Below are 12,232 nucleotides of genomic sequence, written 5' to 3'. Positions count from 1 at the left end.
TTTTATCGAGTATTTTTGTGTTGATATTCCTAAGGGAAATTGGTCTAAAATTCTCTTTCTCTCTTGAGTTTTTTGTGGTTTATATATAAGCATAATTGTGGCTTCATAGAAGGAATTGGGTAGTGCTATTTCTATTTTTTTGGAACAGTTTGGACAGTATTGATATGAGGTATTCTATGAAGGTCTGATTGAATTCTTCACTAAACCCATCTGACCCTGGGCTTTTTTTTTGTTGGGAGACTTTTAATAACTACTTCTATATGTTTAGGAGGTATAGGGTTTTTAGATGGTTTTAACTGATTCTAATTTAACTTTGCTACCTTTTATCTGTCTAGAAAATTGCCCATTTCCTCCAAAATTTTCCAGTTTTGTTGAGTGTAGACTTTTATAGTAGGATCTGATGACTTTTTGAATTTCCTCAGATTCTGTTGTGTCTCCCTTTTAATTTCTCATTTTGTTAATTTGGATACTGTCTCTGTGCCTTCTGGTTAGTCTTGCAAAGATTTTATCTTTCTTTTTGACTTTCTCAAAGAACCAGCTACTGGTTTTGTTGATTCTTTGTATAGTCCTTTTTGTTTCTACTTGGTTATTTTCATCCCTGAGTTTGATTATTTCGTGCCTTCTACTCCTCTTGGGTATATGTGCCTCTTTCAGTTCTGGAACTTTTAGGTGTGCTCTCGAGCAGTTAATGTATGCTTTCTCCTGTTCATTTTTAGAGGCACTCAGAGCTATGAGTTTTCCTCTTAGCAACACTTTCATTGTGTCCCATAAGTTTGGGTATGTTGTGCCTTCATTTTCATTATATTCTAAAAAGTCTTTCATTTCTTTCTTTATTTCTTCCTTGACCAAGATACTGTTAAGTAGAGTGTTGTTCAACTTTCATTTACATGTGGGCTTACTGTCATTTTTGTTGTTATTGAAGAGTAGCCTTAATCCATTGTGATCTGATTGGGTGCATGGGATTATTTTATTTTATTGTATCTGTTGAGGCCTCTTTATATATATGGTCAATTTTGGAGAAGGCAAAATGGGGTGCTGAGAAGAAGGTATATTCATTTTTTGTTTTAAGACAAAATGTTCTATAGATAACCTTTAAAATCATTTGGTTCATAACTTCTGTTAGTTTAACTATATTTAGTTTGTTTCCATGATCTGTCCATTGATGAGAGTGGGGTGTTGAAATATCCTACTATTATTGTTTGAGGTGAAGTTTGTGCTTTGAGCTTTAGTAAGGTTTCTTTTATGAATGTAGGTGCCCTTGCATTTGGAGCATAGATATTTAGGGTTGAGAGTTTATCTTGGTGGATCTTTCCTTTGAAGGATATGAAATATTCTTCCTTACCTTAAATTTTGGTTGAAAGTTAATTTTATTTGATATTAGAATGGCCATTCCAACATGTTTCTTTGGACCATTTGCTTGTAAAGCTGTTTTCCAGCCTTTAACTCTGAGGTAGTGTTTGTCTTTGTCTCTGTATTTCCTGTATGCAGTCCTCTTTACGTATCCAGTCTGTTAGTCTATGTCTTATTATTGGGGAATTGAGTCCATTGATGTTAAGAGATATTAAGAAATAGTGATTGATGCTTCCTGTTATTTTTGTTGTTAGAGGTGGAATTATATTTGTGTGTCTCTCTTCTTTTGATTTCGTTGCAAGGAGATTACATTCTTCCTTTTTCTAGGGTATAGTTTATCTTCTTGTGTTTGGAGTTTTCTATTTATTATCCTTTGTAGGACTGGATTTGTGGAAAGATAGTGTGTAAATTTGTTTTTGTCATGTAATATCTTGGTTTTCCATCTATGTTAATTGAGTATTTTGCTGGATACAGTAACTTGGGCTGGCATTTGTGTTCTCTTAGGGTCTGTATGATATCTGCCCAGGATTATCTGGCTTTCATAGTCTCTGGTGAAAAATCTGGTGTGATTGTTGTAGGCCTGCCTCTATATGTTACTTGACATTTTCCCTTAGTGCTTTTAATATTCTTTCTTTGTTTTGTGCATTTGGTGTTTTGACTATTATGTGATGGGAGGAACTTTTTTTCTGGTCCAATCTATTTGGAGTTCTGTAGGATTCTTGTATGTTTATGTGCGTATCTTTCTTTAAGTTAGGTAAGCTTTCTTCTATAATTTTGTTGAAGCTATTTGCTGGCACTTTAAGTTTGGAGTCTTCATTTTCTTCTATACCTATTATCCTTAGGTTTGATCTTATTGTGTCCTGGATTTCCTGGATGTTTTAGCCTAGGAGCTTTTGACATTTTACATTATCTTTGTTGGTCGTGTTGATGTTTTTTATGGTATCTTTTGCCCCTGAGATTCTTGCTTCTATCTCTTGAATTCTGTTGATGATGCTTGCATCTATGACTCCTGATCTCTTTCCAAGGTTTTCTATATCCATGGTTGTCTCCCTTTGTGCCTTTTTTATTGTTTCTATTTCCATTTTCAAATCCTGGATCTTTTTCAATTCTTTCACTTGTTTTTTTGTGTTTTCTTGTAATTCTTTAAAAGACTTTTTTGTTTCCTCTTTAAGGTTTACTTGTTTACTAGTGTTCTCTTGTATTTTTCCCCCTTAAATAGCTGTTTATTGGCAGTGGGCTGGAAGGGATGGCAGATTTAGCATTCACAGACAACACCGCACACACGAGGGCAACAAGAGTGATGGGAAAGAGCCTGAAGCCCCCTCTTCAATAGCAAGTGGGTAGGCAGGGTCCTGGAGTGTTGATGGAGCAGCCTTAGATTAGCTCTGGTTAGTAGGCATGGTTAGAGATGAAGAGAGATTCACTGGCTGCGGCACAAGACTGGCCACTTGGAGAGTACTTTCCTTGACAAGCGAGGCTGTTGGCCAGGGCTCGCTTGATGTACTCCTCCTGGGCTGCCTTCAGGTTCTCCTTCTTCCCACCCCAAGCCTTTAGAGCAGAGGCCTGCAGGGCTCGGCCATAGGAGAAAGTCAAGGCCCATGGCTTCAGCAGGGGACATTTGTTGATAGCGTTGAGGTTGATGGATGCCTCTTCCTCACTCTGCCCTCCAGACAGGAAAGTGACCCCAGGGACAGTAGGGGGCACTGTGCGACGAAGTGCTGTGACGGTTGCCATGGCAATCTCCTCATTGGAAAATTTCTGAGTGCAAGCATGGCCAGGGGTGACCATGTTGGGCTTCAGCAGTGTGCCTTCCAGATAGACATGGTGGTCACTCAGAGCCTTGTAGACAGCTGCCAGTACCTTCTCAGTTACATACTGGCAGCGCTTCAAGTCATGGTCCCCACCAGGGAGAATTTCAGGCTCCACAATGGGTACAATGCCATTCTGCTGGCAGATGCTGGCGTAACGGGCCAGAACATTGGCATTTTCCATGATGGCGAGGGACGAGGGAGTATGTTCCCCAATCTTTAGTACACAGCGCCACTTGGCAAAGTCGGCTCAATCCTTCTTATACTGGGCACAGCGCTCAGACAGCCCATCCAGCCCTTGGGTAGTTGTCTCGCCATTGGTTCCAGCCAGGGTCACTACACCCTTATCTACCTTAATGCCCACAACACCACCCTTGGACTTGATAAGTTGGGGGAAGGGACGGCCATCATCTGCCTTCTGGTACAGTGTCTCATGGAAAAGGATCACCCCTCCAATGCAGGGATTCACACGGTCATTGGCAGTCAGCAGCAGTTGGCGGTAGAAGCGCCTGTTCTCCTCGGTGTTCTCGGTGCCAATGGAATGCAGGCGCTTGGCAATGCTTCCAGTGGACTCGTCTGCAGCCAGGATGCCCTTTCCCGGAGCTACAATTCGGTGAGCGATGTCAGCCAGTTCCTTCTTCTGCTCCGGGGTCAGTGCTGGGTATGGTGGGGCATGGTGCCGGTGGCAGCGCTTTACTGGCACAGGACGGGGTGGGTCTGTCGGGTATGCCGGTGGGTAGGTGAAAGGACTAAAGAGGGAACGCGGCTAGGGGTCACCAGAACCTCGTTCTGCGGTGCGTTTCAAGAGAACGCAGCCTATTCAGCTGGGGTGGGGGGGGTCTTGTATTTTTTTAAGGGAGTTGTTTATATCCTTCTTAAAGTCCTCCATCATCATCATAAAATGTGATTGTAAATCCAAATCTTGCTTTTCCAGTGTTTTGGGATATTTAGTATTTGTTTTGGTGGGAGAACTGGGCTCTGATAATTCTAAGTAGTCTTGGTTTCTGTTGCTTAGGTTCCTGCACTTGACTCTTCTCATTAGGTTGTCTCTGGTTTTAGCTTGTCTGGCTGTCTCTGTCAGTGGCTTGACCCTCCTTTAGGCCTGTTTTTTTAGCAGTTCAGTAGACAGGCTTTCTTTCATCCGGATCTGAGAACAGAAAGCTGTTCTTAGGTTTGTGTGACCTGAAGCCTCCAGGCGGGTTCCTTGGTACAGAAGAGTTGGTCTTACCTCTGCTCTCAGGTGTGTAGGTTCTCTTGGTGCCTAGCTTTCAGCTCTCAGCGAAGGCAGAAACCCGAAGGTTCCTGCTCCTAGGTCCCTGTGCCCAGAGGGCACAGATGGCACTAGGCAATTTTCTCTTGGGTCACAAATGTGGGCAGAAAGTTGTTGTCTCCCCTGAGTTCTCAGGATTTTCTGCACTTCTGATGGTCCAGCTCTCTCCTCCATGGGATTTGAGTGCAGTGAGCTGTGGGATCTGTTCAGTTCAGTTCCAGGTGCAGCCAGAAATCAGACAGTTCCTGCAGCTGACTGCTCCTATATTCCTCTATCCAGAGCCACTATGCAGTTTCCTCTTGGACCAGGAATATGAGGAGATGTGGGCAGAAGTGGCTATCTTCTCTGAGGTCTTAGGATTATCTGCACTTCTGGGAGTTCAGCTCTCTCCACCACAGGGTTTGGGTGCAGGGAGCTGTGGGATTAGTTCAGTTCAGTTCCGGGCACAGCCAGAAACTGGAAGGGTCCTGTTCCAGAGGACTTCTGCCTTTGTGTGTCCTGAAGCCACTGGGCAGGTCACTTGGAGCAGAAAAGTTGGTCTTACCTCTGTTTTCAGGAGTGTAGGCACTCCTGGCAACCAGCTTTCAGTTTTCAGCATAGGCAGAAACTCGAAAGGTCCTGCCCCTGATTGCTCTAGTCCCTGTGCCCGAAGGTCACAGATGGCACTAAGCTATTTCTTCTTGGGTTAGGAATGTGGGCAGAAAGTAATTGTCTCCTCTGTGTTCTCAGGATTGTACTTCTGAGGTTTTTTAAAAACATTTTTAATTGGATAATTTTTTTTACATTTCAAATGTTATCCCCTTTTCCTGTTTCCTGTCCATAAACCCTTAACCTATACCCCTCCCCTTTCTTCTATGAGGGTGTTCCCCCATTCATCCAACCACCCCTTCCTGCCTCCCTGCCCTGACATTCCCCTATACTGGGCTCCGGCCGTGGCAGGACCAAGGGCTTCTCCTCTCATTGGGGCCCATCAAGACCATTCTCTGCTACATATGCAGCTGGAGCTATTGGTCTGTCCATTTGTACTCTTTGCATGGTGGTACAGTCACTGGGAGCTCTGGTTGGAACTGTCTCTAACTTCCTCACTGGGGAACACCTCTTCACTTCAATGGTTGGCTATGAGACTACACCTCTGTATTTGTCATGCTGTGGCAGAGCCTATCAGGAGACAGATATATCAGGCTTTTGTCAGCATGCACCTCTTGGCATCCATAATAGTAACTGGGTTTGCTGTGGGTTGGATCCCCAGGTGGTGCAGTCTCTGAAAGGCAATTCCTTCAGTCGCCACTCCAAACTTTGTCTTCATTTCTGCACCAATGAAAATTTTTGTTCCTCCTTCTAAGAAGGACTGAAATATCAGCACTATGGTCTTCCTTATCTTGAGCTTCAAGTGGTCTGTCAATTGTATCTTGGGTATTTAGAGCTTTTGGGATAATATCCACTTATAATTAAGTACATACCATGTGTGTTCTTTTGTAACTGGGTTACCACACTCAGGATGATATTTTCTTTCTTTTTTTCTCCATCTTTATTAAATTGGGTATTTCTTATTTACATTTCAATTGTTATTCCCTTTCCCGGTTTCCAGGCAAACATCCCCCTAACCCTTCCCTCTCCCCTTCTATATGGGTGTTCCCCTCCCCATCTGTCCCCCATTACTGCCCTCCCCCCAACAATCCCGTTCACTGGGGGTTCAGTCTTGGCAGGACCAAGGGCTTCCCCTTCCACTGGTTCCATTACTAGGCTATTCATTGCTACCTATGCGGTTGGAGCCCAGGGTCAGTCCATGTATAGTCTTTAGGTAGTGGCTTAGTCCCTGGAAGCTCTGGTTGGTTGGCATTGTTGTTCATATGGGGACTCAAGCCCCTTCAAGCTCTTTCAGTCCTTTCTCTGATTGCTTCAACGGGGGTCCCATTCTCAGTTCAGTAGTTTGCTACTGGTATTCGACTATGTATTTGCCATATTCTGGCTATGTCTCTCAGGAGAGATCTACATCTGGTTCCTGTCAGCCTGCACTTCTTTGCTTCATCCATCTTATCTAGTTTGGTGGCTGTATATGTATGGGCCACATTTGGGGCAGGCTCTGAATGGGCGTTTCTTCAGCTTCTGTTCTAAACTTTGCCTCCCTATTCCCTGCCAAGGGTATTCTTGTTCCCCTTTTAAAGAAGGAGTGAAACATTCCCATTTTGGTCATCCTTCTTGAGTTTCATATGTTCTATGGGTAATTCGAGTATTTGGGCTAATATCCACTTATCAATGAGTGCATACCATGTGTGTTTTTCTGTGATTGGGTTACCTCACTCAGGAGGATATTTTCCAGTTCCATCCATTTGCCTATAAATTTCATAAAGTCATTTGTTTTTGATAGCGGAGTAGTATTCCATTGTGTAGTTGTACCACACTTTCTGTATCCATTCTTCTGGTGATGGGCATCTGAGTTTTTCCAACTTCTGGCTATTATAAATAAGGCTGCTATGAACATAGTGGAGCATGTGTTTTTGTTATATGTTGGAGCATCTTTTGGGTATATGCCCAAGAGAGGTATAGCTGGGTCCTCAGGTGGTGCAATGTCCAATATTCTGAGGAACCTCCAGACTGATTTCCAGAGTGATTGAAACAGCTTGCAATCCCACCAACAAAGGAGGAGTGTTTCCTATTTCTCTACATCCTCACCAACATCTGTTGTCACCTGAGTTTTTGATCTTAGTCATTCTGACTGGTGTGAGGTAAAATTTCAGGGTTGTTTTGATTTTCATATCCCTTATGACTAAAGATGTTGAACATTTCTTTAGGTGCTTCTCAGCCATTCGACATTCCTCAGCTGTGAATTCTTTGTTTAGCGCTGAACCCCATTTTTAAAAAGGGTTATTTGTCTCCCTGCGGTCTAACTTCTTGAGTTCTTTGTATATTTTTGATATAAGCCCTCTACCAGTTGTAGGATTGGTAAAGATCTTTTCTCAATCTGTTGGTTGCCGTTTTGTCCTAACAACAGTGTCCTTTGCCTTACAGAAGCTTTGTAGTTTTATGAGATCCAACTTGTCGATTCTGATCTTAGAGCATAAGCCATTGGTGTTTTGTTCAGGAAATTTTCTCCAGTGTCCATGTGTTCGAGATGCTTCCCCACTTTTTCTTCTATTAGTTTGAGTGTATCTGCTTTGATGTGGACGTCCTTGATGCACTTGGACTTAAGCTTTGTACAGGGTGATAAGCATGGATCGATCTGCATTCTTCTACATGCTGACCTACAGTTGAACCAGCACCATTTGCTGAAAAGGCTATCCTTTTTCCATTGGATGGTTTTGGCCCCTTTGTCAAAAATCAAGTGACCATAGGTGTGTGGGTTCATTTCTGGGTCTTCAATTCTTCTCAACTGGTCTATGTGCCTGTCTTTGTACCTATACCAAACAGTTTTTATCACTATTGCTTTGGAATCCTGCTTGAGTTCAGGGATAGTGATTCCCCCCGGAAGTCATTTTATTGTTGAGGATAGTTTTTTGTTATTCCAGATCAATTTACAAATTGTTCTGTCTAACTCTCTGAACAATTGGATTGGAATTTTGATGGGGATTGCATTGAATCTGTAGATAAGTTTTTGTAATGGCCATTTTTACTATATTGACCCTGCCAATCCATAAGCATGGGAGATCTTCCCATCTTCTGAGGTCTTCTTCAACTTCTTTCTTCAGAGGCATGAAGTTCTTATCAAACAGATCGTTCACTTACTTAGTTCAAGTCACACCGAGGTATTTTATATTATTTGGGACTATTATGAAGGGTGTTGTTTTCCTAATTTCTTTTCTCAGCTTGTTTCTCTTTGGTGTAGAGGAAGGCTACAGATTTATTTGAGTTAATTTTATACCCAGCCACTTTGTTGATGGTGTTTATCAGGTTTAGTAGTTCTCTGGTGGAACTTTTGGGATCACTTAAATTTACTATCATATCATCTGCAAATAGTGATATTTTGACCCCTTCCTTTCCAATCTGTATCCCTTTGATCTTTTGTTGTCTGATTGCTCTGGCTAGGTCTTCGAGAACTATATTGAATAAGTAGGGAGAGAGTGGGCAGCCTTGTCTAGTTCCTGATTATAGTGGGATTGCTTCAAGTTTCTCTGCATTTAGTTTAATATTAGCTACTGGTTTGCTGTACATAGCTTTTACTATGTTTAGGTATGGGCCTTGAATTCCTGTTCTTTCCAGGACTTTTATCATGAAAGGCAGTTGAATTTTGTCAAATGCTTTCTCAGCATCTAATGAAATGATCATATGGTTTTTATCTTTCAGTTTGTTTATATAGTGGATCACGTTGATGGTTTTCCATATATTAAACCATCCCTGTATACCTGGGATGAAGCCTACTTGATAATGATGGAAAATTGTTTTGATGTGGTATTGGATTTGGTTTGGAAGTCTTTTATTGAGTATTTTTGAGTTGATATTCATAAGGGAAATTGGACTGAAGTTCTCTTTCTTTGTTGGGTCTTTGTATGGTTTAGGCATAAGAGTAATTGTGGTTTCATAGAAGGAATTCCATAGCAATCCATCTGTTTCAATTTCATGAAATAGTTTGGATAGTATTGGTATGAGGTCTTCTTTAAAGGTCTGATAGAATTCTGCACTGAACCCATCTGGACCTGGGCTCATTTTGGTTCAGAGACCTTTAATGACCGCTTCTATGTCTTTAGGAGTTATGGGGTTGTTTAAATGGTTTATCTGTTCTTGATTTAACTTTGGTATCTGGTATCTGTCTAGGAAATTGTCCATTTCCTGCAGATTTTCAAGTTTTGTTGAATATAGGCTTTTGTAGTAGGATCTGAAGATGTTTGAATTTCCTCTGATTCTGTTGTTATGTCTCCCTTTTCATTTCTGATTTTGTCAATTTGGACACACTCTCTGTGTCCTCTGGTTAATCAGGCTAAGGGTTTCTCTATCTTGTTGATTTTCTCAAAGAACCAGCCTTTGGTTCTGTTGATTCTTTGTATAGTTTTTTTTTGTTTCTGCTTGGTTGATTTCAGCTCTGAGTTTGATTATTTCCTGCCAAATACTCCTGGGTATAATTGCTTCTTTTTGTTCTAGAGCTTTTATGTGTGCTGTCAACCTGCTGATATATGCTCTCCCCTGTTTGTTTCTGCAGGCACTCAGAGCTATGAGTTTTCCTCTTAGCACAGCATTCATTTTTCATTGTGTCCCATAAGTTTGGGTATGTTGTGCCTTCATTTCTGTTAAATTCTAAGAAGTCCTTAATTTCTTTCTTTATTTCTTCCTTGACCAGGTTATCATTAAGTAAAGCATTGTTCAACTTCCATGTATATGTGGGCATTCTTCCCTTATTGTTATTGAAGACCAGCTTTAGTCTATGGTGGTCTGATAGGCGGCATGGGATCATTTCTATCTTTCCGTATATGTTGAGGCCTGTTTTATGTCCGATTATATGGTCAATTTTGGAGAAAGTACCATGAGCTGGTGAGAAGAAAGTATATCCTTTTGTTTTAAGATAGAATGTTTTTTAAATATCTGTTAAGTCACTTTGGTTCATGACTTCTCCTAGTCTGTCTATGTCTCTGTTTAATTTCTGTTTCCATGATCTGTCCATTGATGAGGGTGGGGTGTTGAAATCTCCTCCTATTATTGTGTGAGGTGCAATGTGTGCTTTGATCGTTAGTAAGGTTTCTTTTCTGTATGTAAGTGCTCTTGTATTTGGAGCATAGATATTTAGGATTGAGTTCATCTTGGTGGATTTTTCCTTTGATGAATATGAAGTGTCCTTCCTTATCTTTTTTGATGACTTTTGTTTGAAAATCGATTTTATTCGATATTAGAATGACTATTTCAGCTTGCTTCTTCAGACCATTTGCTTGGAAAGTTGTTTTCCAGCCCTTTACTCTGAGGTAGTGTCTGTCTTTGTCTCTGAGGTGTGTTTCCTGTAGGCAGCAAAATGCTGGGTCCTCATTGCATATTCAGTTTGTTAATCTCTGTCTTTTTATTGGGGAATTGAGTCATTGATGTTGAGAGATATTAAGGAATAGTGATTGCTGCTTCTTGTTATATTCATATTTGTATGTGAGATTATGTTTGTATGCTTGTCTTCTCTTTGTTTTGTTGCAAAACGATTAGTTTCTTGCTTTTTCTAGGGTGTAGCTTGCCTCCTTGTGTTGGCCATTTATTTTCCTTTGTAGGGCTGCATTTGTAGAAAGATATTGTGTAAATTTGATTTGTCATGGAATATCTTGGTTTCTCCATCTATGTTAATTGAGAGTTTTGCTGGATACAGTAACCTGGGCTGACATTTGTGTTCTCTTAGGGTCTGTATGACTTCTGACCAAGATATTCTGGCTTTCATAGTCTCTAGTGAGAAGTCTGGTGTGATCTTAATAGATCTGCCTTTATATGTTACTTGACCTATTTCTGTTACTCTTTTTAATATTTTTTCTTTGTTTTGTGAATTTGGTGTTTTGACTATTATGTGACAGGAGGAGTTTCTTTTCTGGTCCAACCTATTTGGAGTTCTGTATGTTTATGGTCATCTCTTTCTTTAGGTTAGGGAAGTTTTCTTCTGTGATTTTGTTGAACATATTTACTGGTCCTTTGTGCTGGGAGTCTTCACTCTCTTCTATACCTACTAGCCTTAGGTTTGATCTTCTCATTGAGTCCTCGATTTCCTGTATGTTTTGGACCAGTAGCTTTTTCCGTTTTACATTATCTTTGACTGTTGTGTCGATGATTTCTATGGAATCTTCTGCTCCTGAGATTCTCTCTTCTATCTCTTGTATCTGTTGGTGATACATGTACAGCTATGGCTCCTTGTCTCTTCCCTTGGTTTTCCATATCCAGGGTTATTTCCCTGTGCTCTTTCTTTATTGCTTCTATTTCCATTTTAATTCCTTCACCTGTTTGATTGTGTTTTCCTGGAATTCTTTCAGGATTTTTGTGATTCCTCTCTATGGGTTTCTACTTGTTTATTCATGTTTTCCTGTGTTTCTCTAAGGGAGTTCGTCATGTCTTTCTTGAAGTCCTCCAGCCTCCTGATCAAATATGATTTTGAAACTAGATCTTGCTTTTCTGGTGTGTTTGGATATTCTGTGTTTGCTTTGGTGGGAGAATTGGGCTCCAGTGATGCCATGTAGTCTTGGTTTCTGTTGCTTGGGTTCCTGCACTTGCCTCTCGCTATCAGGTTGTCTCTGATGTTACCTTATTCTGCTTTTTCTGACAGTGGCTAGACCGTCCTATAGGCCTGTGTGTCAGGAGTGCTCTAGACCTGTCTTCCTGTTTTCTTTCAGCCAGTTATGGGAACAGTGTGTCCTGCTTTCAGGTGTGTAGTCATTCCTGTCTACTGGTCGTCAGCTGTTCTTGTGGGCATGTGTCCTGTGTGCACCAGGCAGGTCACTTGGAGAATAAAAGTTGGTCTTACCTCTGGTCTTGGGCCTGAAGTCACTCTTCGGGGCTGGGTTTCAGCTCTTTGTGACGGCAGCAACAAGAAGGGCCTGCCCTGCCTTATCTCAGGTCCCTGTGCATAGAGGGCCTAGATGGTGCTATGCATTTTCCTCTAGAGTCAGAAATGTGGGCAGTGAGTAGTCTCTTCTGGCTTCCCAGACGTGTCTGCCCCTCTGAAGGTCTAGCTCTCCCTCCCACGGGATTTGGGTGCAGGGGCTGTTTGACCAGGTACCCTCAGATCTGGACGCAGTCTGAACCACAGGACTCCTGCAGCTTTAGTGCCACTATCTTCCTGTTCCCAGAGGCCCTATACAGTTTCCTCTTGGGCCAGGGATGTGGGCAAGGTTGGGCAGTACTGGTGGTCTCTCCTGCCCTG

General features: G+C 41.6%; 1 protein-coding gene across 1 annotated transcript; it reads right to left on the bottom strand.

Moving 5' to 3' along the window:
• Window positions 1-2,551: 2,551 nt before the first annotated feature.
• Window positions 2,552-5,408, bottom strand: LOC116884895 (fructose-bisphosphate aldolase A-like). Its single transcript, XM_032886125.1, is given in 2 exon segments — window positions 2,552-3,924; window positions 5,349-5,408. Coding segments are annotated over 2 exon segments (1,245 nt in total). The 3' UTR covers window positions 2,552-2,739.
• Window positions 5,409-12,232: the final 6,824 nt, after the last annotated feature.

Source organism: Rattus rattus, chromosome 15 (assembly GCF_011064425.1).
Source record: "Rattus rattus isolate New Zealand chromosome 15, Rrattus_CSIRO_v1, whole genome shotgun sequence".
Lineage (NCBI taxonomy): Eukaryota > Metazoa > Chordata > Mammalia > Rodentia > Muridae > Rattus > Rattus rattus.
The sequence above is the reverse complement of the archived record's forward strand: the minus strand, read 5'-3'. Positions and strand labels throughout refer to the sequence as shown.